The 27,940-nt window shown below is 41.5% G+C and overlaps 2 protein-coding genes across 4 annotated transcripts in view; one reads left to right on the top strand and one right to left on the bottom strand.

The window, feature by feature from the left end:
• The window catches only part of ZYG11B (zyg-11 family member B, cell cycle regulator), a 44,291-nt gene that overhangs the window by 4,791 nt on the left and 11,560 nt on the right, over positions 1-27,940 (bottom strand). For 2 of the 3 annotated variants that reach the window (XM_083742625.1, XM_083742626.1), the window contains 12 exons: positions 24,175-24,226; positions 13,516-13,681; positions 12,058-12,812; positions 9,769-9,909; positions 8,649-8,825; positions 7,648-7,712; positions 5,657-5,756; positions 4,530-4,580; positions 3,634-3,795; positions 2,718-2,765; positions 606-803; positions 461-513 (listed from right to left, as the gene is read on the bottom strand). In XM_083742625.1, coding sequence (XP_083598751.1) covers positions 461-513; positions 606-803; positions 2,718-2,765; positions 3,634-3,795; positions 4,530-4,580; positions 5,657-5,756; positions 7,648-7,712; positions 8,649-8,825; positions 9,769-9,909; positions 12,058-12,812; positions 13,516-13,528 — 1,763 coding nt within the window. In that variant the 5' untranslated portion in view covers positions 13,529-13,681; positions 24,175-24,226. Of the gene's footprint in view, positions 1-460; positions 514-605; positions 804-2,717; positions 2,766-3,633; positions 3,796-4,529; positions 4,581-5,656; positions 5,757-7,647; positions 7,713-8,648; positions 8,826-9,768; positions 9,910-12,057; positions 12,813-13,515; positions 13,682-20,692; positions 22,259-24,174; positions 24,227-27,940 lie in introns of those variants that run through there. The other variant, XM_083742624.1, reaches the window with a different exon arrangement.
• Positions 22,515-25,586, top strand: COA7 (cytochrome c oxidase assembly factor 7). The gene is made up of 3 exons (XM_083742713.1): positions 22,515-22,648; positions 24,204-24,344; positions 24,630-25,586. Exons 1-3 carry the CDS (start codon positions 22,543-22,545, stop codon positions 25,079-25,081), a joined length of 699 nt encoding a protein of 232 aa, XP_083598839.1. The 5' UTR covers positions 22,515-22,542; the 3' UTR covers positions 25,082-25,586.

Raw genomic sequence — 27,940 nt, 5'->3', positions numbered from 1 at the left:
AAATGTGTATAGGCTTGAAGCTTTAATGCATAGGTAGGCAACCTAAGGCCCGGGGGCCAGATCCGGCCCAATCACCTTCTAAATCCAGCCCTCAGGTGGTCCGGGAATCAGCGTGTTTTTCCATGAGTAGAATGTGCCCTTTTATTTAAAATGCATCTCTGGGTTATTTGTGGGACCTGCCTGGTGTTTTTACACGAGTAGAATGTGTGCTTTTATTTAAAACGCATCTCTAGGTTATTTGTGGGGCATAGGAATTTGTTCGTTTCCCCCCTAAAAAATATAGTCCGGCCCCTCACAATGTCTGAGGGACAGTGGACCAGCCCCCTACTGAAAAAGTTTGCTGACCCCTGCTTTATGACTTTGTCATAAGCCAGAACACTTGAACTAAGATAGAAACAATACAATGTGCAGCAAGTTAACCTTAATATTTCCTCAAGGTTTATGTCAAGTCTGTAGTTACCTGTAAGCCACCATTTCACATTCTGGTGTAGGCCAGTTCAAAATGGCAGAATGCTGCAAGACAAGGGAAGGAGCACCATTACTAATAGCGTTAACAACATTGCTCTGGAGTTAACAATGGGCAGTGTTTTCAATTGCATCTGTACCAGCTCTTCTAGGAGCGAGGTTCTCTGGTTGCGGCTCAATGTCCAGGCTTGTTCTCCTCGTGATATCAAGTGAGCAATGATCCCTGCTGCGAAGTAGCTCACCTCCACCTCAACACTGCGCAGCAGCTTGCTGATGTGGTCTATGAAGTCTTTCCACATGAGCTCCGAGTGGAGCTCTTTGACCTCTGCTATGTTGTTCTACAGGGGAACAAGAAGGAGGGATTTCAAAATGAACGAAAAACAGTTGCGTGTGTGTATACAAAGGTATCTGTCATTAAAATGCTTGTTCTCTTCATAAAAGCTGAAGCCATAATGAACGTCAAACCTGTCTCATGTCAAATTAGACTAAGCTGGGATCGGCCTGCTTCAACTTGTACATTTTCAATCATTACTACAGATAAGTTATCAGAGTGACAAGTGCAGGAATAACTCAGAGCAGCTGGCATGCTTTGCCACCACCTGTCCATGAATGGCACTGCTTGGAGGCCATTGCCGGGGGGAGGGGGGTTTAAGAACACAGTGGCTACATCTTCAGCAAGATAGTTTTAACAAATAAAACAGAAAAGCTGTTCCCATCACAACTGCTAAAGGTAAGGGCCTCCCACAGTGGCAACAAATCTTGGCCTCATAAACACTGAATGTTGGGGAAATGCCCCACTCCCAGCCATCTGTGAGCATAACTGTACAATTCGGGAGGGGAGGGGGAGGATTTGCATACAACCCTAAATGAAACTAGGTTGTCATTTTTGAAAATAAGAATTTGAAAACCTGCTTAATCAAATAACTCCAAAGTGATGTACATAGAACAATTTGAAACATTTATCAGTATACAAGTAAAATGAGCAAAGTTTTAAAATGGTTATACATAACTTGTTCATGTGTCCAGGCTGACTTGCAGAAACCAAAGTTTTTATCAGGTATCTAAACTAGCAGAAGGAGGGGTCTGCCTAACATTAACAGGTAGAACACAGGCAGAGCACAGGCACTGCCACTCTGAAAGCTGTATCCAAGAGAAGAGGAGTTTGGATTTGATATCCCGCTTTATCACTACCCGAAGGAGTCTCAAAGCGGCTAACAGTCTCCTTTCCCTTCCTCCCCCACAACAAACACTCTGTTAGGTGAGTGGGGCTGAGAGACTTCAAAGAAGTGTGACTGGCCCAAGGTCACCCAGCAGCTGCATGTGGAGGAGTGGAGATGCAAACCCGGTTCACCAGATTACGAGTCTACCGCTTTTAACCACTATACCACAGAGGTAGAACATGTTGTATGGTACTTGCTAGAGTGCAAGTTTTGCAAATCAAAAGTGATTGAGTAGACATATTTGGGGGAGCGGGGCGCAAGGTACCCCCTCAAGTGAACTGGTCCCAAGCAGTTAAGGGCTTTATATACGAATAGTAAGACCTCGAACATGGCTCAGCAGTAAATTGGCAGTCAGTGCGGACCTTTGAGCAGAGATGCAATATCCTTGCAAGATCTCACTCCTGTTCAGCAATCACGATGCAGCATTCCGCACTAACGGCAGCTTCTGGGCCCACTGCAAGGGAAGCCCCGCAAGTGCACTGCAGTAATCCACTCTTGGGAAGTTACCAATACCTGCATGACTGTGATCAAGTTATTCCACAGACCACAGGAATGGCTGCCACTGTTGCACCAGTCAAAGCGGATGGAAGATGGTTGCCTGGACCTCCAGTGGATCCAGGATCAGCTCCAAACTGCACACCTACTCCTTCACATGAAGTGCAACTGGCACTCGGACACAGAAACCACTCCACCACCTCTATCTTGCTGGAATTCAAACTCAATTTACTTGCCCGCATCTAGACACTGGCACAGAGCCTGTGTAGCCTCTCCTAATTCAGATGTTATGAAGAAACAGAGCCAAGTGAAATCAGAAATAATGATGACACCTGGCCCCAAACTGCCTAATGACTGCTCCCAATGGTTCAGTCTACAAGTTAAATACCACTTGGGGGTGTGTCTTCTTATATATAAAGTAATTTATTCTGTGTAGTGTTAAATGTCAGGATGGTGAGGGGAAGACGTTGGCAGAGAGAAGAGAAAACCGGCATTTCCAATGCCCTGGTAAAATATATATTCTTCCACTCATCTTACCAGAAGGCCAAGCACTTTCTGTTGTACAGAAGACTCTGATGGAAAAGACTGTAAAGTAAAACAAAGTATATGCAACCATTCAGTATGTGATTTGTAGCCAATTATTATTTTAGAACAAGCAGGTGCCTGCGAAAAGTCTCAGGGAATTGTGGGGTTTCTGCATATTAAATAGTTCATTATTGGCTTGACAGTGCAGGTTCAGCCCCTACACCCCAGCTTCACTGCCCCCAAACTAAGAAGGGCTGGGATAGAAAGAAGCATACACCAAAGAGCACTTGCAAGCCTTTTAGTTAAGGGGGCTACTGTGGGAAGGGAAAAGAGCAGGATCTGGAGTGAGCCTTAAGAGGAATGGAAGGGGGCGCATCACTCTTTGCTATGGCTGCTTCTTAGGAATGGGCACATTCATGAAGGCTCTCCTCCTTTGCTTTCCTCCAGTGGTCCCAGAGCAGAGGAAGGAAGAAGCCTTCCAGAAAGCATTTTCCTCTTAAGGAACAGCTGCAGGAACAGAGGTGAGACAACCCCAATTTGTCTCTTCTTCCCCTTCCTCCCACAATGCTTTTGGCCAGGCCCACCAATCCCCCTTAGCCTATGAAACAATTGTTTCGGGAAGGGGAATTGGGTGGGCATAGAGGATGTTCAGCAGAGGATGCACCTCATCTGAGCCCAATAACCCCTGCAATTGCTTTCCTCCCGTCTACCAGGGCTAGCAGCAGCCTGCCCAATCTTATTTGCAGTGGGTTTGGCAGATACTATTTTATGGCAACTATAGGTTTCTATCTATCATGAGCAGAGGGACCCTACCTGATGCTGCCCAGACCTACAGACTGCAACCTACAGGGTCCCGGTGCAGATGCTGGAATCTGCAGATACAGAAATAGACAGGCACATACTGGCAGACAGAACTGTCAGCTCTCACCTCCAAGACTTTCATGAAGAGTTCCAGCCCTTGGTTTTCAATAAAGTGCCGACATGTGGTTGGAGACTCATCAGTAAGATTCCAAAGTGCACTCAGTGTAAACTTAAGAGTAGTGTCTACTACATTCTGGTTAGTTTTTTGCTTCACAATTTGTAGTAGTTGCTAAAAGAGACAGAGAGAAAAAAAACAGGTGCCTTTGCAAATGACATTCACATTTCAAAATCCAGCTGTTGGAGGCTCACAATTAATACAAGAAGCCAAATTCTCCTCCAATTTAGAAGATGATATGTATGAACGCTAGATCCATCACAGATTTATGGGTCCAAGGCCGACAAGGGAGTGGGTCACATGGAAGTTAGTCTAGAGGGCCACAGGTACCAAGTCCACAGGCTGTCTGCCTGCACATTAACCTGCACATTAACTTATTTGAGCAGCATGGTCTACCCCTCTAATGTCACACTGTTAGTCCTGCTAAGTAAAACACTGAAGAGCACTTTGTCCTCTTGAGCACAATGATTAATAAATAAAGGAGATTAACCTTTCAACACCAGAAACAGCAATACATCCACAGATGCTAGAGGTCAAAAGCAAAGTTCAGGAGTAAACTCATTGGATTCTGCCCCCACCCTGGATTTGAAGTAATCACACCACTCTCTTCTGCCTGTACATTTGCCGCTAAGTGGGGCTACCAGGCATATGGGTTAATATTTATTAGAATACTTTTAAAGAACACTAAACATTTAATATTCTCATTTTTCCAATACACATTTTTAAGTTGGTCATACCAAGGCCCATTTTTCATTTTGTTTAAAAAAAGCACTGTTAGCTGGAACAACATTGCAGATGGAGTGTTACAAATCGATAGCATTTCAGAAAGGTGCTAGCACTTCACTTACCTTAACAATGAAGAGCTCTGCACCAAGTTGAGCTGTTTGTTCTGTTGAGAGCTACAAGCAAAAAAAGCAAACAAGCAGAAATATCAGATTACTGTTAGAAAGGCCTTGGGACTTAAGTGCAAACATCGCATTGGGGACGCCTATGTCTTCATCTTTATGAAGCTAGTAGAGTTGTCATCAGAGGATTGAGGACAAGGTGCCACCAGTACACAGATGACGCCCAGCTCTGCTTCTCTTTGCCACCTGAATGAGGTGAAGCTATGTAGATGCTTGATCACTGTCCTAGAGGCAGTAACAGGCTAGATGAAGGCCAATGAACAAACTGAATCCCAACAAGAAGGAGATACTCTGGACTAGTGGTTCCCAAGTCCAGGAATTAAGTAGGTGGCTTATTCTGGATTGGGGTGCACTCCCAATCCAGATTCATAGTCCAAGGGTACTCCTAGATTCACCTTGTCTCTGGAAATCAGGGTGGCTTCAGTTGCACAGAGGGCCTGTTTCCAGCTACAGCTAGCTTGTCAGCTACAGCCATTCCAGGACAGGGTAGCCTAGCCACAGTGAACCGTGCCCTAATAACCCTCTCTCTAATGGACACTCTACTTGGAGTTGCCCTTGAATACTGTTTGTATGTGGCAGCATGCAAAATGCAGATGCCAGACTTTTGTTAGGTTCAACATTTGGACACCGTATAGCATCAAGTCCTAAAAGATGTGTGTTCCTATTTGCTACATGCTTTTGGCATAGAGAGCCCTCCATGGCTTGGAATCCAGGCACCTGATGGGAGTGCTTCCCGCCATACTGTCCCTGCCCATGAGTTGAGTGATTGGGAAGGCCTTGCTGATAGTGCCAGTGGGGAGGGAAGTCAGAGGGTCATTGACACTATCAGAGAGCTACCTTGGCCCTAGAGGCTTGGCTGGTGCCATTATTGTCTCATTTTAAACACCAATTGAAGGCTTGTTTTTTTCTCCAGGCCCTTTTTCACTCCGGGAAACTGTTCAGCAGAAAATTGATCTTTAACTGTGTTTTATGCTTCTCATTTTAGGTGTTTACAGCTGTAACCCACCCTGGGGTCTTACAATGAAGGGCAGGAAACAAGTTTTTAAAACAAATAAAATAAAATATCCCACCTTTGCAGCCAGAATGGAGATGATAGCCACTGCCATTCTCTGCATATTCTGATCTTCATGGTTACAAAGCCACTGCATGACCAGCTTGGCTGCTTCAAACCTGAAAGGCAAAGGAAAGTTCACAAATCTGGGGGTGGGGGGAATAAAACCATACCATCTGTTATTGGAGCAAAATAGAAGCGACTAAGTTACTGCTACAAAAAAATGTTTAGGGGTACTCTCGTTTTGAAAATCACCATTTAATAGTTCAAATCGGGAAAAATAAATATAGTAAATGGACAAAAGTACAAAGATTCACAAAATGTTTAGCGGTATGCATCCCCCTGCATCCCCACAGAAAAAAAAGCACTGGACGAAAGTATACAGAAGAACTTTAAAACACCAGCCTTATCTACTTATAATAAGCAAAATGGCTTCCTTTTGGTTTTCTTTATCAGACTGTAAAAGGAGCATGACATTTCAGCGCAGCAACGTGATAGAGCTGGTCTTCGCACCACCCACTGTCTCCGTCTTCAGGGGATGGCCTTGGATTGAGCTGATAAGCAACAAGTGCTAAAAATCCCAATTTGTCAGTGATTGATGAAAGGGTTTTTTACCAAGCCGACACATTTGGCATGGGTAGTTATGGACTTTTTTAGCAATTCCTCATGACTGAAAGATACGGAGCTGGGTTCTGCATTGTGCTTTATGATTTGTCACAACCTATATAGTACCTGTAGTACCATTGTACCTATATAGAATTTAGCCACAAGGCTAAAGACTTGATGTTTCGAGAAGCAAGGAGGAATGGGCACCCAGTCTCCTTAAAACACACACACTGGGGACACAAACTCCCTGAACTTCAGCTGGGGAGGGATAGAAAAAGCCTCAGTGGTGTGACAAAGTCAGCAAACCAACCTGCATTGGCTCCGTGCCAACATCATCTTCCTCCCAGGTCATACAAATCTGCTTGTGGTCAGAATCAGTAGCATATTTCCCAAGGGTTATACTCTCATCCTGCTGGCTTGCCAAAGCCACTGCTATGCTTCAGGCTACCCATAAAGTTGGGGGGGGGGCAGTTTTCAACACACCAAGAATGTGTGCTTGCTCCTTGCTCCCCCATTGTGCTGTCTGACTTGAAGCACAACCAACAACACTTTCACTCCTACAGCTCAGACTAACAACAACAACAAAATATTATTATTGGGGAAAACATGTGCTTTGTACATCCACATACGCTCAAAAAACCAAGGGGAGAATTAAACAACTTTTCTTGTATTACTGAGGGTTAGAGATTCAGATCTCTTTGTCAAAAAGAGGAAAGAGTGCAGAGACTAGAGTAAGAGGGAATGGACACACGAATCATGAGAGAACAACTTCTGGAAACCATATCCATCCCCCTTTCCAAACCTTTTCCAGTAAGTGCTCAAAACAAAAAAGGCTAGAAATGTTTGCACTAAAAGTGAGATTACAAGAGCTATGATGCACACGTCTTTAGGTAGCATGTAATTACACGCTGCTATAGCATAAGGTAGTAGGTGGATTTTCTAATATCTATAAATAGGGACAATGGCTCAAACGTAGTCAGAAGTTGGCAGGTAACAATCTTCATTGGCATTTATGCTTAAGTATTGCCATCCCTACTAGGCAGACTTCTGCATATGATACAAGCCACTTTCATTAATCCACAAAATCCACAGTCTCTTGATGTACAGTGCAGTCAAACTGTACACCCTTGCTTAGAACCAAGTTTTTAAAACCAGCATCCAAAAAGAAAATGGCAATCCACCTGGATCTAGCAAACGGACACATGTATTTCATAACAGTGTATATATGCAGTCAAAATTAAACTGTTACAGTTATTTAATAATTGGTTCCCAAGTTCTGATAAGAATTTGTTATATTCCAAGGAGGAATAAGCAGTTTGCAAACTGCTAAGCAATGAGACATAAGACATTCAACAACCTGAAATACTTTCCCTACTTCTCTGTAACTTGGGAGGTAAAACTAACCTGTTAAATGGAACATCCTGAAGTATCCTGTCACTGCACAGTGACAGAAGGCAGTTCTTTTGCAGCTGCAGAAAAGCAAAGCAAGGTTCAGAACAGAATATTTCTCATGCAGGAATTTTGAGCATTTCCTTCTTTCAAAATGAATCTAAGTAATCACAAATATTCCTTTTATGATTTGATAATGTCATTTGCAAATGTATTTGATTAGAAGTGAAATACAGTGAAACAAGATGGTGTGAACAGGTGCATATACCTTTATAATTTATCAGAGTCTACCAGGCACTTAAGTTTTTTAATTTACTTTTTTGAATTATACTCTATTATTTATAAAATCTTCTCACAAAGTGACTTACAGAAGTATATATAAAAATACTAAGATACCAGCAACGTAGTCTATATATAAAAAGGAGCATGCCTAAAAGGATTTATAAAAGTTAGTTATATACACAGATTTAAAAACCAGTAACAAAAGATGTTCTTGAATAAAAATGATTTCAAGTGCGCTAAGAAATGCAACTAATTTAAATTAGAAACAAAAGCTTGCAGTCTCCTCCTCCTCATAGGTATACCAGAGCTCAATGAGTACAAGTTCAATGTTAGCAAGTTGCAGGCTTACTGTACTTGCATAGGCAGAACATTCATCACAGTGTGACATTGAATTCTATCCACAGGGTTGATTTCAATATTTAGCATACTCAGAGTAAGCCCATTGAAATTAATGCATATGACCAATTAGGTCCATCAATTTTTATGGGTCTACCCTGAGATTGATTAACATTGGATAACTTATGGTTTCGAAAAGCAGAAACCATTTGGCCTGAAGACATTTCCAACTAGACATCATTCACTTCTGTTCTTTGCAGTCAGTTTTAACATTAGTTTCTTCATCTCATTAATTTCATCTTGTATAAGAAGTCTGAACTCAAATACTTTTTTTTAAAAAAAGTTCAGCGTTCAGAAATATTCAAGCACCTTATCTTGAAAGAGAAAAGGAGGCTTACCTGTTGGTGATTGGGAAAGTGTTCCATGGCCTTAAGGAGCAAGTGAGTGACATCTGCCAGGACCCTAACTGGCATGCCTGCAGCTAAATCTTGTTTTGTCAAGTTAAACACACAGGCACTCGCTGCTAATTGCACTGGCAAGTTCAGAGGGTGATTCCTCATCCCAATAACTACAAGCTGGAAGAATCAATCAAAACAGGTCAAATTAGAATTTCCTAATACACATAGTCATATGCACAGAATCAGCCACTAATATCCTAAGCAAAGTAAGCTTAACTCGTCCTGAGGCCTTTTAAACAAGCCATTGCTACAGATCTACACATTGCCACCCAAAACCTGTTGCAGTACCATTAAAACTTCCAAAGCAAAGAGGAACAGAGCAACCATTTCATTCCCTGAATGGAGACTACATCAGTCAGATGGCCTGCCCTCTCCTTTCTCCTTCTTATTTGCCAGGAGTGGCAATTATGAGGAAACTGTTATGGCAGTGGGAGAGAAATTCTGTCTGAGGAACGTTTGAGAAGGAAAACCCAGAGTACTCACCTGCAGGTATATTGTGCTCCTTGCATATATTTTCTGATCATATACATTAGATTACATCCAGGCATTCTTCCCCACCTCCCAGCCATGCTGAACCACTAAGACAGAGGGGAGGGGAGGATTCAGCAATCTCTACTTTCGGTCACAGCTGTTTGGCAGTGACCCACATTCAAAGACAGAACTAAATGGAGTTGGGCTACCATTTCATCACAAAAATGTAACAGCAGCCCTGCCAGATGAGACTCAAGGCCAATCTAGCGCCACTTCCTGTTCTCACAGTGGCCAACCCGATGCCAGTGGCAATCTTATTAATTCTCTTCTCTCTCTCTCTCTGCACAACACATCCCTCATGCCCCTCAAGTAAGTATAACCCATGTAAATAGTATATCCATTTTTATCTGAACTTCTGACTATTTACCTTTATTGTATACTCTTTTCTCTCCCTACCCCCTGCAAATTTACCAGCGTGCATGCACATTTTGTTGGATTTTATCTGCAGTTTAGTGAAGACAGCCCAAGGTTACCTTTACAAAGTGATGCCTGCAGAGGGTGATATCTTATCAGTCTCAAATAGCTTTACCTTTAGAATTTCTGGTTTGGTTTTTTCCATAATATGCGTAAGGTTGAAGAGATGAAAGAGTGCCTCCCTCACAAAGAACGCTCGCTCACTGTAACGTTTCAGAGCTTCGGAAATCTGAGTTTCATTGGCTTCTCCAGACACCTTGAACAGAAGAACAAATACTAGAGAACATACTGGAGTTTGCAGTAGTTTTTAAAAATATATACTTTTTATTGATTTTACAAAATAAATTTCACATTTACTACATTTAAACTTTAAAATCAAACAAGATTCTTTTGAATCTTAGGACCTCCCTCCTCCCCTCTATGGGTGCTTTACATATCTAAATCAATTGCATATTATAGTTCTTCCACATTATGGTCCTCCAAAATATCCCAACATTGCAAGAGTTACTAAAAGCCTGTCATAGAACTCAAGTGATTACAGTGTTCTTTTAAGTACAGTCTATATTTGTCCCATTCCCTATTGAAGTTTTGAACCTCCTGAGTTCTGATTTTCCCTGTCAATCTTGCCATCTCTGCATACTCTAATAATTTCATCTGCCAGTCCACTTTTGTCAGCATTTTCTCCTCTTTCCATCGCTGAGTTTGCAGTAGTGGCAAAAGAAAGTTGAAGTAATTAAATAATATAAATGTTTCAAGGTTTACTTGTTCTTGTTGTTGTATGACAATTTCTGCTGAACTGAGGTTTCCACTCAGTTTTATATGACAATCAAGCATAAGTAAAACAGTCTTCGCTCTTCATGCAATCTACAGTGCCATTTATATATTGTATGCACTGCTAACAAATTGCTACCAATCATGTCTTTACAGACCTAACTGAGCAGTACAGTTCTATAAATGTAGATGCAGTATTTCAAGAATTATCAACTAGGCAGAGAGGTAACGTTGATCATGGGCTGCAAAAGACAACATACTAACAGGTACAGAATGACCATTTCACCATTGCCTTTGCTGCTGGGCAAGGAATTATTATCCATTTCTTCAAGGAGAGTAGCACAGCACCAGGCACTTCTCCCTGCTGTGCGCCTTGGCAGGAGGTGGTGGGTGGTGGGAACAGCTGAGCAATCGTCCTCTCCCAGCCAATAAAAGCAGCTGAACTTATGGTCATTGCTGTGGTGCTGGGGCTTTTAAGAACAGGTTAACTAATTTTATACACCATAAGGAAAGGAAAGTGACAAATGAGGCTGCAGAAGAAGAGGTAAGCACTCTTGGGGGACTAGCCTCTCTCATGCTGTGTTCTACAGGGGCAAAGACAGCACACCATCTATGAGCACTTGCATTTCACTTAAACTTTTACTCTTAAAAACGGCATCTCAGAGAAACTGCAAAACAATCAGATAATGCCCCTCAAAACCTATACACCACAGTTTTTCCTCAAGAACTGTTAAGGAGCAGAAAAAGAAAAAGGAAATAATAATATACATGCACACGTGCCATTTCCCCTCTAAACAAGCCTCTATTTCCTACGCAGAAAGGGCCGTTTGAGAGGTTTTTTGTAGCAATACCTTTGAGTGGAAGATTCTCAGGAAAATGGGGTGGCATGCCTGCTGCTTTGATTCATGTTCTACATGCGCATAATTTTACTATGCATTTATGAAATTTCTATCCTGTCATATGTCCCCACTGAGACCTCTGAGGAACTTACGATGAAAAAACAACAACAGTAACCCAATCTAACAGGCAACGAGTGATGTTTATACGAGGAAGAAGCAGTGCCCAGAGCCTTAGCATAGCTGTCCACTTTCCCTTTTCTTGCGAGGAATCCTATTCGGAATAAGGGAATTTCCCTTTAAAAAAGGGAAACTTTGATAGCTATGAGCCTTAGTGAACCAACCAACTGAATCCCAGAGTAAAGAGGGCAGTAGAACAAGCAGAATACAGTAAATTGCTGCTGAGAGACAGAGAGACAGGGGTGGCAGTGGCTTGATTTCCCAACAATACATTTTGGAAACGAGGAAAGCCTGCAGGGCTCCACCTCAGTCCCAGCTGCAAGATTTGGTGGAGGGGGCAGATTTAGTTCTTTTCATGCTGCAAAATGTGAACGATGACACTGTCAGAGTAGTAGACCTTTTGCTGATCTAGGGGCTCAGTGGTTTAGCAGCACTCTGAAGCCAATGATCTCTCTCTCTCTCTCTCTCTCTCTCTCTCACACACACACACACACACACACACACTGCCATTAGAACTGACCCATTAATCACCAGGATTTGAAGCTCTGAGCCCCGCCCCCCGGCAAGTCAAACTTAGTTGACAGCTATTTAGAATTGTGTAACAAACAAATACCAACCTTTAAGTTTCCTTCGCCAGAGAGAAATAATGAGTAGCCAGCATCCGTAGCCAGCAGGCCCACAAACTGCATTGAGGGTCGCTGTTTAACAAATGCTTCTACAGCTTCATCAGTAACATGCTTCCTTCCTGAAATGTCCAAAGATGTAAGGTTGGGCAATATGTCTTTCTGTTCTAACAAACGAAGTGCAATATCAGATGTGAACTGTTTATCGTCCGAAATGTCAAGGTGATTCAGGAATTTTAACTCTCTGATGACATCCAGAATCTGAGTGGTTGTCATTTTCAAGCATTTCAGGTGGTGCATGGTGAGAGACTTGAGGCGATCCTTGCAGGCGAGCAGTGCAGTTATGTCGGTGACTGAGGTGTTGGATATATCCAAGCTTTCTAATCTGGGAAGTGAAGCCACGTCTGCTAGGTCTTCATTGTAAAAGAGAACATTGGTAATGCTCAAAGCACGGAGACCCATCAGCTGACTGAAGCACCTTTCGTAGGGATCTTCCAAGGAAAGAGTTAATGAGTTCAGCACAAGGCATTGAAGGTTTTGCTGGATCCATTTATTGCTGCCAAGTCCACTGATGATGTCTGTGATCGTAATGTCTGCATTCACTTTAGTGGCATCGAGCTCCACCAGCTTATGGTGGCAAAACGCTTTCCGAAAAGCCACTGCAGAGATTTTTGCTTTCCGGATACAAGCTCGTTTCAAGCGCATCTGATTCCCTCGAAAAATGCCCACTGTCGCTTCATTCAGCAGTCCTGGGGTGGGAGGGAAGAACTGTAAACAAACAAACTTACCACAGATTTTGTTTTTAAACTGGAAAAAAGGGACTGGGCCTAGAACAGAAGGACAGGCTTGTCAGAGAAGAGGAGAGAGTTTTATGCACTCCTGATTCTGATAACCTCCTTTCCCCTCCTCAAGAGTGGTTTCAACAGTCATGTGGTACTGGAGAAACATCATCAACATAATCCTACCATTTGCCATGCTGAAGCTTGGTACCCACAATGTATGCCAAGTTTCAGCATAGAAAAGGTAAGCTTGCCATACAGGATCCAGCTCGCAGTGCCCATACAACTCCCATGGAACCAATGTGCAGTCTCAACTGTACAATGCAAGGGCTTTTTTTCCAGCAGAGAAAGATGTAAGCAAAGAGGGGACATGATAGGGAAAGATACTGAAGTTAACTGAGCCCTAAATATTATGAAATGAGTACAACTCTGCATCCAGGATTTTCAACAGCACAAATGAATTTTCAGTAGTTAAGTGTAGCAGAGTCTTGTGACTCTGCCTTACTTGCCTAACCCAGAGGGCTCAATTAGATCTAATGGCACAAATCTGACTTGTGCCACAGCTGCTGAAGCAGCGCCAAAGAACGATGTCATGTGTCCAAACATGCAGGTAAATCAAATCACTATTTCCAAACATTCCATTTAATCAGAACCGCCAGGTGAATTCGTTTACCGTGAAATGCCATCGTTCGCAGCAATCGGTCAGCCACTTCTTGTGGAAATATTCCAGGCTCTTGCAAACATAGTGAACCATCATGCCTTTCTGTACAAAACTTCTCTAGGTCGGAAGTTAGGTAATTTAAGCAGATGTCAAGCAGAGAATATGGTGAAGCCTCTTCCTGTTATAAAGAAAGAAAATGCCAGATATTTTATTGTTTTTTTAGGAAAAGCAACAGTCCATCACAAAACAAGTAACTCCCCACAAATCATTTGCAGTGGGGGGCAAGCTCCCAGCACTGTCAGAAGGGTCTGGGTGAGGGGCAAACAATTCCGACCACCGCTAAAAGGATCCTTTGGGAGGCAGAAATTGGACTCGAAGGGTGTTTTATGTGACAATGATAGGAATAGTCTTTTACACATGCATGTAAAAAGTTGAGACAATACAAATTGGCTGAAATGAAGTAATTGCAAGTTACGGCCCTAAAAATCATTTATTGTCAGAGTGGAAATAAATTAAGACAAAGCCATGGAGGATATAAAGGTAGCAAAGGCTACCAGGCACAATGGCTATGCCCTACCTCTAGTACTCTGCCTCTGAATACCAGTTGCTGGGAATCACAAGGGGAGAGGATGATGTTGCAATCACTTCCTGCCTGCGGGTTCCACAGAGGTAGTTGTCTTATCCCTTATATACCTGACTAATGACTGCATTCTGCAGAAGGGGGCACCTTGAGGAGGCCATTCTACGAAGAGGTTCATTGCGCATGATGTCAAAATTGAGTCTTTAGCGTGGCAACACCTGCCATTTGGTACTTCCCCTACATATTAGACAGACACCATTCCTTGTCCTCAGGCTACATGTTAAAGACTTTCCTCTTTGAACAAGACTTCCAAGTGGAATTTTTATCCTTGTCACCATCTGTATTGGATTTTATGTAGTTGTTTTGCATATTTTTATTGTAATTTGAAATAACTTTGAGGTGCTTCACAGGAAGCAATTTATAAATAAGATAAGTAATGATAAGCACTTATCATAATTATTAGTTGCAGTAATAGCAAAAAGAGAGAAATCTGGCTGGCCACTATGAGAACAGGACAGGATGCTGAACTAGGTGGGCCTTTGGTTCAGATCCAATAGGGCTCTTCTGTAGCACTGGGGCTAGAAGGGATGAGAAGACAAGGTACCTTTACCCTGTCCTTCCCCAATTATTGCAGAAAAATATAGAGGGGTCAGAAGTGGCGGGGACCAAGAATTATGCATGCATAATGCTCTCATGCAAGTGGCAAGCATATTCCCTGGCACCATAAGAGCCAGGAAATTCTGAAGAATAATGCATAGAATTGTATTTAAGTGCAAAATTAGTAGTAGTAGTAGTAGTATATTATCAGTATTATTATTCATGTCTCATTGCTATACGACTATATTTTTAAGAAAACAGCTCAAAGCGGTTTACAACCTACACTAAAACTTCACATAAAACAATCTATAATAAAATATTACACAAGAAAGTTGAATATAAAGTATACATTCAAAGCAACATAATTAACAGGAAACTAAAATGTTATCTTAAAGATTTCGAAATAAAACATCACAAAGGAGGTGAACTACAGAATGCACATTTAACTATGAGCCTGTCAAGATGGTGTCTGGCCTCTTCAGCAGCTTCAGCTTTTGTAGCTGGAGTCAGTCAAGGTCCTGCCCTCCTTCCAGGCCAGGTGGGAAAAGGCACGGAGCAGGTCTTCCAGGACTCACAGTCAATATATAAACGCTACAATTTTCTGCTGGAAGTACAATCCTGATTTGATGACTAGGAGTACAGTAATATGTTCAACTAAACTGGCTCAAGCAGTTTAGAGCATTACAACTCTTTTTTTATTCCATGGATTATGGCTTTTAAGATAGGATTCAGTTGTTCAAGCTCACCTTTCTCTTTCTATACCTTAAGGCTAATAAACCATGGAAATTATCAGTATAGCAAAAAAAAAAGGCAAGAGAAATCCTATATAAAATTAATATAGGAGGTAGAGTTGTGGAAAATCCTAAAGACATAAGAGATCAATTCGTGAGTTTTTATACAGAATTATAACAAGTGGAACAGGGCAATTTAGATGAAATACAAAAAATATCTAGAGGACAGTGGAATACCTAAAATGCCAATTGATAAAATGACAATTTTGAATGCACCAGTGACAATCATGGAATTACAGCAAGTTGTAAACAGATAATAGCCTGCAGTTTTATAAGAGTATATATTTAAAGTAGATGAATAAATGAGTAAATTAAGTTAATTTGGATATGCAGAAAATATTAAAAATAAAGTTAAGGAACCTCAGAAAGAGGGGAAAGGAAGTAGAGTTTAAAAATGTTAAAATGATTGTAAAATTATTGAAAATCATAAACAAACTATGTTGATATGTTTTTCATATCAAACCGTCAAATGTTAGTGCTTAAACCAGATTTTCAAATCTTTTAACAAAGTTGCTGAAGTAAGATGTAAGACACAGCTGCAAATAAAATGTTTTAAGTGTGTTTTAAGTGCAATATACAATGTGACACTAGATGGTGATGGTGAGCCTTAAGGAAAATTCAATGTTTTTTAAAAAAATGCTTTAAAGCAAGCATTTTCAGAATGGTTTTTAAATGTGTGTAGATTCCACCACAGAACACAGGAAGGTTATTCAACTTCCCTTTTGAAATATAGCTACAATGATTCCTTGGCTTTGTTTCTTTTCCCATTTCCATGGTCTAATGATGCATGTATCATATTAAATTAAGCCAAGATAGTAAAGGACTATAACATCAGGCCGCCTTCTTAATACAAAGAATTGCCCAGGTTATTTACTATTTCACTGACATATCCTATATGTAAGCCTGCAATCTTCAGTACTTTAGCTTTCGCTAAAGCTTTAAGGGAATAATACAAACACTGTGAATCACCTTCACCACAGACAAAAAGCAGGCTCAGTGGGCTAGCACATACTCCCCCAGCTAATTTTAAAAATAGTAGTGCTAATTTCTTCCCAATGCACCAACTTGGCTTAACAGCACTTCCCTTTTATTTCAGCTTAATATCTTCTGTTACTGTATTTTGTTTCATCTGCCTCACATAAGTGTCTTGATAAACTCAAACCAGCAGTTAAACAAAACACATTCAGTCCTTATAAAGGCACAGCATATGCAGTTCCCTTTAATTTGAAAAAGAAATCTCTCTTAGCTACATGCGCAAGGGAATTTAAATTTCAACCACACACATCTGCAGAGTTTCACCGTTCCTCCAGAAAACAACAACACTGCTCAATCTTGGTTTTTGAACATGTATTACAATAGTGCAGCATAAAAAAGTATCTTATTGCTAGAAGAAGAAAAAGCAATAAGAACTTACTTTGAGTTATCAGCATTGTGGCTGTGATAATTGAGCAACCAACGAACAGCACAAAAACAGATTGTGGTCTGAAGATTGCACCCATAGGTCACAGAGCAATAACACTTGGGGGGGGGGGTAGGCTACCACTACTAGGAATTTCTCCCCCACTGATTAAATAAGCTACAGTGAGTCAGCAAGGTGGGTCAAAGATTAGAAGCTGAATGGATCAAGAGAAAAAGTTCCACCTACTGATAGCAAGTGTGCTTTGCTCATGAAAATAACCAGCACTAATCAGTGCTCTGGTCCATGGGGTTTTGAAGAATCGGACACGACTAAACGACTAAACAACAACAAATCACACATTGCTGCTTGAAAAATCTAATGAGATCAGCAATGATTGTCTGGCTAAAAGGATATTCTCAGTCAGTGATAACTTGAAAGTAGGCAGAGAATATCCATTTGGTAAAAAACATGTGTTTTGTGATTCTGATGAACAATAATGTTTTCAAAAGTTTAAATAATTATAAAGTAATAGTCTCAGAAGCTTCAAACTTATAGCAGTCAATTTATTATTCTTGTGGGAATATGTAGCTAATAAAAATAATTAGACTAAATAGCAGCAGTCGAACTACCCACAAGCTATTTTTGTATATAAATCACAATTTCATTCTACAAAACCTTCCAGCGCAAAGAAACATACCAGCAGCACAGACATATTTTGGCTTGTGAAGGAATGTAAAGTTTTAATGCAAATTTATTTTCAGCTTGATTTTTAGATTTGGCATTTTGTGCCAGCAGCTGTGGTAGGACAGAAGAAGAAGGAGAAGAAGAAGAAGTAGTAGTAGTAGTAGAAGAAGAAGAAGAAGAAGAAGAAGAAGAAGAAGAAGAAGAAGAAGAAGAAGAAGAAGAAATAATAATGTTTGGCAGAGGAAGTAGAATTAATGACCCCTATGGAATGTTATTCCTACATGGAATAACAAAGTCAAGAGTCTATTAGCATTAGGATATTCTCAGCACAGACCCTGTATTTGGTCTACGCTTTAAGCAAAACATTGAGCAAGGGAGACTGGTGCAACTGTCAACTATGAAAGAAGTATGTGTTTATAACTGTCGTCATCGTAACAAACATATTGATCGCAATGATGATGGTATAAAAGTTTAAAGGGTTTAAAAGAAGACAGGCATCCATTAAGATTGCACTGCTGCAGGATCAGCAGCCCTTGATAACAATCTGGTTCATGGGGACTGGGTTAACAGAATACATGGATCAGGTGTTAATTCCCTGAAGCACAACCAATTAAACTTGCCCTCCTTGATCAAGCTGTTCTAAGAATTGAGGATGTTATTCAACTTCACTTTCTCAGAACAGTTCCAGGCACTCATCTTAAGAAAGTGTTCTATTTAAATAATATATTTAAATAATATATCCCAAGTAAATGTATGTGTTTTGACAAAATGCTTTCTAGATTATTTATTAAATATAGATCATTACTTTCTTATGTTATGCCAAGGACCACAACTCTCTGATTAATTGCACAATAAGGGGGGCGGACCTCACCAGCCAGCCTCTATTTTCAGTAGCTGAACTATAAATTGATCTATGGCCGCCACCACAGCATTCCCAAATTCATTAGAATTATTTAAAACCTTCTTGAAAAGCAATAATTCTAGCTGTGATAAAGCTGCGAAACTACAATTTTAATGTTTCTCCTTCATTCTGAACCAGGGAGTGAATGAGTGGAGAGGGGCAGACAAGAGAACTTAAAATGCAGCTCCATTCTGCCACTTAATATATATTCATTTAAAATCAGATTTGCTTCAGAATCTTATTTTTTTAAAAAAAAAAAAATAAGGCAAACTACTGTGTCTTCAGAAATGCACTGCTAGTCTAACTGCAATTGCATTCTTTATGTAGCAATTTCTTTATGGAGAGCAAATGGAAAGCTTCAGACTCATATGACTGTCCACATCCCAACACCGTGTTGTGTCTTACACTCAAAAGTATTTTAAAAGCGTAACCGTTCAGTTTAAAAACAACAAAATGGTAGGTTATATTTTCTAGCATAATTGTCACACAGATAAGGACCATTTTTGTTCATCCTAAGGTGCCGAACTCTAGGGGCAATAAGCACGTTCAGCAAAATTGTATGACAGAGTTCTACAATATTAAACTGCAAATGGGGGGGTTGCATTTTAGCAATAATTTGGGGAAAGAAGGGTGGAGCAAGATGCCATGCAGGCTGACGGTCAGACCAGCTGTGTGGAGGAGACAGAGAGATGGTGTTTTGGCTACCTTTGAATCCAATGCTATGCTGCTGTGGGGAGCAAGACCCTCTTGAGATGTGATGCCCGGAACCCTCTTTCCAGATGGACTCAGGTGTAAATTTGTGTAAATAAGCCATATTTCATAAAGACACTACAGTCTCTGCTGTGCTGAGACTCCTGGAATCTCACACTGCTCTGCAGAGATCGGGGTGGTCTGAAATAGACTGCAATGTCCACTTCACATGCCCTCAAAAAATCTGCTTTTACAACCATTTTTATATAGCTATGTGATGAAAATGTGACATGGAAATAACTGATATATTTTAAACATTCCCATACACATTGTTTTCCAATATAAAAATTATGGTTAAACTACTATTGTTAATTGTTCTCACACAGCAGATACAATCAGATACAATGCCAAAGCTGACCATACAGTCAAAGATTCCTTCTTCTGCAAAACTATTCAGCATATAGGGACCCTGTCTTCCTAGGCATCTAGCAACCCAGTTAACACACTAGAGCCCACAGGATTCCTCCCCTTCAGTGGCATGAAGTTACAACATGTAAGCACATGGAGGCTGCTGTGTGAAAAGTAGCGTGACATTACTAGAAGCTGCAGCGATAATGTATAAAAGAGCTTGTTAAATCAGCCAGTCCTAGTACTCCAATACCTCCTCCGTTCAACAGGGCTATCCTGTGTGGTGAGCAGTTTTCCAAACTGAATTTTTCTTTGCAGCAGGTCTGTCACTCTGCAGCAGTGTCCCACAGGATTCTCCATGTGGCTACTGTAATAATGCATGATATGGCCCAGTCCGTCTTTGCCCGCCCCCTCTCAGTTTCCAGGAAGGCTGGCGATTATTTTCTCACCACACGGGGATGCCTGGCAACAAAACAGCACTACAATAGCTACAAAAACCAGCCAAGCTACTAGGCCAGTGGCCTGTCAGAGTCTCCATCAAGGTGACTTAAGAGCGGGTCTTCCCAGCCTCAACTTTCAATGTTATGTTTACAGCAGGAATAGTGTTTCTAAATTCGCAGCAGCAAATGGTGCGTAGGAATGGGGGGCAGGTATCTGTTGGTCGAAATACACAGCCTTCTCTTGAGCATGCCATATTCCTAAGCACTTCCCTCGGGGAATTCTCCCCTGTTCCAATCGCCTGACCCTAGCGCTACCCTCCAGTTCCCACCAGGTTTACTCGCATCCCGCTCTCCTTATCCCTATTCAGGTGGGCTGGCAGAGATGAACCACCCCGCTAACACCCATTAACCACCTCGGGGTTGATCAAACTGGGCAGGCTTCAACGCGCGCAAAAATCCCCCTCCCCGTCTGAATAGATGGAGGCTGACGGGTAAGCGATTCCTGCCTTTGCCAAAGCAAGGTCCGCATTTGTGACGGCTCAGATAGGTATACCGGTGTAGGGGGAGGGAAGAGTATTCCGGATTTTTCCATCGATCTGAAATCCAAGCGGCTGCTTCTCCCACCCCCTCCTCCCTCTCCGTACATACTCTGCGCTCTCGGCTTCCCACCCCCGAGCCACGCTCTCCCGGCCCCCTCACCATTTCTGCGCCGGGGACCCTCCGTCCTCAGTCTCTTGCGGCTGTTGCTGTTGCTTCTCTTCAGGGGCGGGCCCCGACCAGCGACAGGAGCGAGCCGGGGCCCCCCAGCCCAGCTGCCACCCTCGACCTGGAAGTGAATTTGCCTCGGCAGAGCCGGCGGAAAAAAACGAAAGAAGAAACACCAGCAAACACCCACACAGCTCCCGCCTCCTTTAAAGGAGACGCGCTCCGGCACCCGGGAAGCCTTCCAACATGCCCGAGCAAAGATGTAATTGGTCGTGCAACGCTATCAGACAGGAGTTCCCACTGAATTCAGTGCTCCTTGCTCTTCCCGATACGTGGGTATAGGCTGGCAGCCCGCCTGAGTGATGGACAGTCCCCCCGGGTTTCCGGGGCCATAACAGATAACTGAATGATGTCATTCAGTCAAATCATTTAAAATAAAGAAAAGAAAGCCCCTAGGCCTGCACAGAGTAGTTCCCTTTACTGCAGAGTAACCGGGAGACAGGGATCCTGACTTAGATAGTGAAGCTTCGAGGCAGATATAATCTCTGACACATTAAATACCGGTAAATATTTTGTAAAATTTCTTGGCCACTTTGTAAGAGGCTTACACGGGGAGTTTAAAACACCACACCACACACAGCAAAACAGTACGTATAAACCCAGAGTTTAGATGCAATCGCTGTTAGTAAAGAGTTTAAAGAAAATCAATAGCAGGAATGAGAATAAAACCATAAAAAATCCTATTCTTTACCACTGAAGTACAGTAAAACAACCTCCAGGCAATAAATGCACTAGATTAGAGAAAAACCAGCTCCCTCTTCTACTCACATATTTTGAGATTCATCATTCATACAAGGTGTTGGTGGGAATTCAAAAGCCGTATTATCATAATTATTTCAATTAACCAAAATGTCACAAATTTGTGAGCAAGCTTCTGAGTTCTCCAGCCATGTGAGAAACTGCCTCTGTTATGGTCCTAAAAGCAGCTGCCATCAAAATTAGCATTCAATCTGAATTTCCTTATATATTTGCATGAGCATATTCAAGGTCCCCGGCCCCGCCAATCCAAATATGCAAGACGTTTTGCACGTCTTTGGTTTCCTTTTTGGGAGCCTTACAGCAAATTTGATGTATTCATCATGACATTAACGGCTCAATCAAAACCAGGGATTTCTCTTCCAACGCGTATTTTAAAGCAGCATACCAAAGGTGGGGTGTTTTGTTATTATTGTACTAGTAACCGCTGTTTTGAATTGTCACTGTGTTCATTTAGATTTGAGCCTTGCACACAAAAATTAGAGACTGTTGCTATTCTACTCGTGCTTTTCAGGTAGGCTTAGAGTCCGTGAAAACAACCCATCTTGCTACAAGCAGGGGGTTTTGAGGGCGGGATTTCTGTTTTACAGCGCGATCCTATACATGTTTACATGTTTCCGTGGAGCTTACACTAATATGTAAACATGCATGTGGCATTACTTTCCTGGGAGTAAGCGCGCTGAGCACAATGAAATTTAATCCCTGGTAAATATGTGTAAGATTGCACTCTTAACACAGCTGCTGCTGCTGCTCTACAACTTGTCACTGGGACGAGCAGTTTCAGCTATTTCCGTGTGAATGCCTATGCTTATAGCTTGCGCTGCGACTCAACAGGCTCCCACCCGCCTCTTCAACCCCTTCGCTTCCTCCATAGGGCAGAGCGGAAGTTGCCTGTGCCGTGTACGTCGCTGATTTTCTTCCGCCTGGTGCAGGGGGGCAAGATTTCCTGGGACGCTTTCACCTTGCAGGGAGAAGCGCAAGTATATGCTGAGCGTTTTCTTTCCTCACCTTCCCTTCTTTGCAGAGAAATGGCTGGGCTGATCAACTTCGAGGATGAAGAGGAGGTGAAGGAGTACTTAGACAATCTGGGTGTGGAGTTCAGCTTCCAGTGCTATAAGGAGAAAGATCCAGACGGTAAGGTGGAGGTAGCTCCGTGGCCAACATTGTTTGGTCTACGACGTTTTCCCCAGCGCTGGACATGCAGGCTGCAGTCCTCTTTGTCCAGTTACCTGGGAGTAAGCCCCATTGAACTCAGCGAGATTTATTTCTGAGTAGACGTGCGTAGGTCTGCACAATTAATTCAGGGTGTTTACTTTTGAATATGTGTTTGTTTTCTTGGGTGTGTCACATAAGCATAGGTTACATAAAGATAATGAAAGCAGGTCCCACATTTATTCTGCCACCTTGATTTATCTTGCGGCAGACTAAAAAAAATATGGGTATTTCATCATCAAGTTTTTGAGTGGAAGCTTTACCATAGTATCTGCAGTACTGAAATTATGAGCAGCTTTCAAAACAAACAGTGGCTGCAAATTTAAGCAGCCTTAATCTGAAGCAGTGGTGAGAAAACCATTACCCTCTAGATGACTACAACGCCCATCTGTTCCAGCCATCAACATCTCTTTCCCCATCTTTGCTCTAAAAGAAGTTGAGCAAAGATCAACAGGCCTTTCAACTAGATTTAGGTAAAAGTTCTCTGGAGCTTATAACACAAAGGAAAGGACTACTGGGCAAATCAGTAAAAAGGTAAAGGGACCCCTGACCATTAGGTCCAATCGTGGCCGACTGGGGTTGCGGCGCTCATTTCGCTTTATTGGCCAAGGGAGCCGGCGTACAGCTTCCAGGTCATGTGGCCAGCATGACTAAGCCGCTTCTGGCGAACCAGAGCAGCACACAGAAACGCCGTTTACCTTCCCGCTGGGAAGGTAAGCTATTTATCTACTTGCACTTTGACGTGTTTTCGAACTACTAGGTTGGCAGGAGCAGGGACTGAGCAACGGGAGCTCACCCCGTCGCGGGGATTCGAACCGCCGACCTTCTGATCAGCAAGTCCTAGGCTCTGTGGTTTAACCCACAGCGTACTGTATTCTAATTTTGTTATCTGTGCACGCAGCCCCTTCGCTCCTCCCTTTGCTGAGCCAGCAGTCAAACTTCACATAGTTGCTTGTTTCCACCAAACCAGGAAATTATGGTTACCAGCATTGGAACAAGCAAGGAACTTAATCTAACTTTAAAGCATAGTTAACTCTCCCCATATTTTCTGAAGCTAGTAACCCATGTTTCCAGAATTCAGAAGAGACAGGAAACATGGCTAATTAGAGACTTCCTGGTTTGATTTTTTTGCACCTCAAAGTGATGGTGTATGTGTGAATAAAGTTTCCATTCACATTTTGGCTTTAAGATTAGATCATCCAAACTGAGTCAGTAGGGATCAGTCCCTTTTTACTTTTTTATTTTATATGGAAATATAACATTAGGACCTATTGGTCAATCCGATTTCAGACTCGGAAGTCAGCCCATCTTATGCCTTTCACTACATTACCAGGTAGCAGATGTTGGAGGCAATCAACACCCTGTCCTAACTGATAAAAACAAAATCAAACAAGGAAGAAACCAAAGATTGCAAGTGAAGCACAAAAATGGGGATGGCATGATCATACCTTAAGTTTCCTTCATTGTGAAACCACAGGTTGTCACCGTCTTGCTGAGTACCTAGAGGGAGTAAAGAAAAACTTTGAGGGAGCTGCTAAAGTACTAAAGGACAATTGTGAAAAAAACCTGCACAGTGAGAGCTGCTACAAACTTGGAGCCTACTATGTTACTGGAAAAGGTAAGAAAGAACATCCCTCTCTACAACCCATTGTATCTCTATGTAAAAGGAAAAGCAATCCAAGTAAGGTTATTGAAAGCTTATGTAGCGCAGTGTAGTGGATGGGTTTTTTGCCTCAGTTCTCTTAGCTGCAGTATGGGAGTAGCACTGGACTTACTTTCAGGGATGTTGTAAAGGACTCCTGCATTGTAGGGGTTGGACTACTACATGATCCTTATGGTCCCTTTCAATTCTATAATTCTGTGAAAAGAACTATGTATAGAACATATCATTTTCTCCCTGCAGGTGGGCTCCCTGCAGATTTGAAAACTGCCTACAACTGTTTTTTGAAGTCTTGTGAGAAAGGTGGGAAGAAATCCATAGATGCTTGTCACAATACTGGACTGCTGGCACATGATGGACGGGGCAATGATGATGAGAAGCCCAATGCACTCCTAGCCAGGGATTATTACACTAAAGCTTGTGATGGCGGTTTTGCCCCCAGCTGTTTCAACCTTAGTGCAATATATCTCCAAGGAGCCCCTGGGATACCAAAGGATATGAACCAGGCTTTGGAATACTCTCTGAAAGCGTGCGACTTGGGACACATATGGGCATGTGCCAACGCTAGCCGAATGTACAAGCTAGGGGACGGAGTTGAGAAGAATGATGCCAAGGCAGAAACCCTAAAGAATAGAGCAAAAGACCTGCACAAAGAACAACAGGCAGCTACAAGATCCTTAACATTTGGAGAGTAAGCCCAGTCAAGTGAATTATAGTTTTCTCAAGAAACATACTTTGTACAATAGTGCACAGACATTGGGTGGAGTTCAGCATTGCAGTACTGCAACATTGCTGCTTGCCAGACAGAATGATTCCCCCTCTCCTCGCCCTGCCTGCTGTTCAGGGGGTTCTCCAAACACCTGCCGTGAGCCAATTTCGGGAGGCACCCAGCATGAGGAGATGGGGGGAAAGGAATAGAATTTGATTCAAAAAAATTGTGTGAATGGGTGTCTCTTTTTGCCTGTACAAATTATTGTTTTGTAAACACAATAAAAACCAATATTTTTAAGACATGGGTGATTTTTTGGGGAGCTCAGTCTTTAGAGGAGAAAATGCTGTATTTAAAACTGTAACGTGAAAACTGCTGTAAACTAAACCATTGTTTCTAGCATGTAATTCTCAAATACATCAGGATTACATACACTGAGTTAACAGTCCAGTGGGATCTGTTGTTTCTAAATAAACTCTTTTCTGCAGCAAGCCCCTTTATTCATTTTCAGAAAGCAGAAATTGTATCTTTAGAAAAAGAAGCAACTGGCCAACTCCACTCATGTAATACTTTGCAGATGGGTAAAGGGATGTGCTAATATGCTACTAAAGCCACCAATACCAAATGCATTAATTAGGAAGCACATTCCATTAATTTCAGTGGCACAAGCTTTGAGGGGAATATGGTTTGAATAACTGTATTGAGTGATAATATAATTGAATATCTTATTTCTTGCTTACATGGGGAATAAGTATGTGAAACTTTACTTTTTTAACCATGCTGTTTCTAGGCAACTCCTATACTTACCATGCACTAATCTTTATTTTGTGATCTAAGTGTAGCAGATTAAACTATTTTCAGCTGGGTTTTGGTTTTTTTGCAAGTTAATTTATATAAGCAGTCTCCCATTTACTATTGCAAATGGATGACTACTTATATAAATTATTGGGGGGGGGACTTAAAGAAGTTGCCAAACAAAGGGACACTTATGATCATAATTGATTTTAAATTCAGGCCCAGTTCACATAATATTGAGCAACACACAAGCATGCAGTTCCAGGAATAAGCTTGTGATTTGTCTGCTCACAAATGCATCTGACACCTTGCCTACGTGAGGTAGGGCAATATGTTTCACAACACAGTTATTTTTCCCTGTGGGCAATTAGGAATGTTCATGAAGACGACAAAACTATTCACTAGTCCTCAAACTTCTACACATCACTTCAGAAAACATGAGAATCAAAATTGTTTCTGAACACCATTCAGCTCTCTTGGCTTGTAAACTGTTTTCTATGGAGTTTGAGCGGTTAATTTGTATCCTTTCCTATTTCTGAAGGGTTCTTTAATAGCTGAATCCATGACTGATTGTGTAGGATCAGTTTGTGACATCAGTCAGTGCACGGTTTGTTACTGTACTTTAATTACCGGTAACTTCTTCAGAATAATATGCTACCTTTTTCTGTCACTAGGAGGCACTCTAGTTTTAAAATTCACATTACATTTACCTTTTTAGTCTCATATGTTTGTGTATAGGAAAAACATTTTTATTCCCTTCAGGGTGGTGATTTGAATTCTGAAATAACTGTGAGTGTAATTTGTAATAATTAGGTTTGGGTCCAAATAACAGTTGTAACTGATAAAAGCAAAAAATAAAACATTTCCCAGGTTTCTCGGCAGTATTTCTTACATGCCTTCCTTTTAGCCTGCAGTTTTCTATCATGAGTGTGGATAGTATAATTACTCAAACATTCCTTAGTTCTATTAGTGTGCCTTATTTCCGCATCATCCCACAGGTTTGACTTCTGCTGAGTACCTTCCTTTCATTGCTGCCTTGTGCTTGTTAAATGTTGAATTTCTTATATAAATATTCAGTGTCCAGTATCTTAAAAATGAATATTTTATCAGCACCATCAGGAAGGAGCTCAGCTATTAACCCTACAACTTGTATCCTATGCATCTTTATAACAATGGTATCAAATTCTTCATAAGCAAATCAAAAGAGGGATGAGACGTTTTCAAAGTCAGTAAGAAAATACACAAATTCCTCAGCACTTCAGTTTTTTAATCTATGCCATTGCTGATGGGATTTAAGAGTTGCAGATATGTCTACTCTATTTGAATATAATTGTTCAACCTGATTAGAACCTGTATCTTGTTTCTTGAAGCAATGTATATACCCAGATGGTGCTTTGTTGTTTACCAAGACTTCAGTATTGCCTGTTTGGTTCGGAACAAAAGGAGTGACATAAACCATCAATTCTAATTATTTGATGCAGATGACATGGAACTAATAGGTGTGTTCCTTCCAAATGGAGAACGTGGTCAGCAGAGGAAAACATTTGTAGCTACTATGTAAGTAACTTCCAAACACTAGTAAATAGACATGCTCACCCAAATTAGAGGAAGCAAACCATCTTGTTTACTACAGTTACAGAATTTCTATAAAATGAAGGGGTACCAGTTCCTTTTCCATGCCTAAAAGCTTGCATTGAAATCCTGTAAGGGTGCTTTACTGTGGAGCTAGGTTTAATAAGCAACTCTTAAAAAAAAAGTCTTCCCTTTGAAGACTTTGTCTCTACATTGCCTTTTGCTTCATAAATAGTGACTCAAATGTATGATCTGTTCCAGAACAAGATACTTTATTTATACTTTGAGTTTATTTTGATTTGGTTTTATTTAGTGTCATTAATGCTCCTCGTGCTTTTCAGAGCATGAGCGGATAGCTTACAACCCCAAAGCTTACAGCCTAAATTTCAATGCAGGGGAAACAACAGAAGTAGTAGTGGATAGAGGCAGGGGTATAAACAGAAAAGAACATGCATTTATTTCTCTTACACATATTTAA

This window comes from Podarcis gaigeae (assembly GCF_964106915.1).
Source record: "Podarcis gaigeae genome assembly, chromosome: 6".
Lineage (NCBI taxonomy): Eukaryota > Metazoa > Chordata > Lepidosauria > Squamata > Lacertidae > Podarcis > Podarcis gaigeae.
The sequence above is the reverse complement of the archived record's forward strand: the minus strand, read 5'-3'. Positions and strand labels throughout refer to the sequence as shown.

Coding starts and splice junctions, on each gene's coding strand:
- COA7 (XM_083742713.1), top strand. CDS start 22,543: ATGGCTGGGCTGATCAACTTCGAGGATGAAGAGGAGGTGAAGGAGTAC. Junction 22,649..24,203: donor TAAGGAGAAAGATCCAGACG/GTAAGGTGGAGG, acceptor GTGAAACCACAG/GTTGTCACCGTCTTGCTGAG. Junction 24,345..24,629: donor CTACTATGTTACTGGAAAAG/GTAAGAAAGAAC, acceptor TTCTCCCTGCAG/GTGGGCTCCCTGCAGATTTG.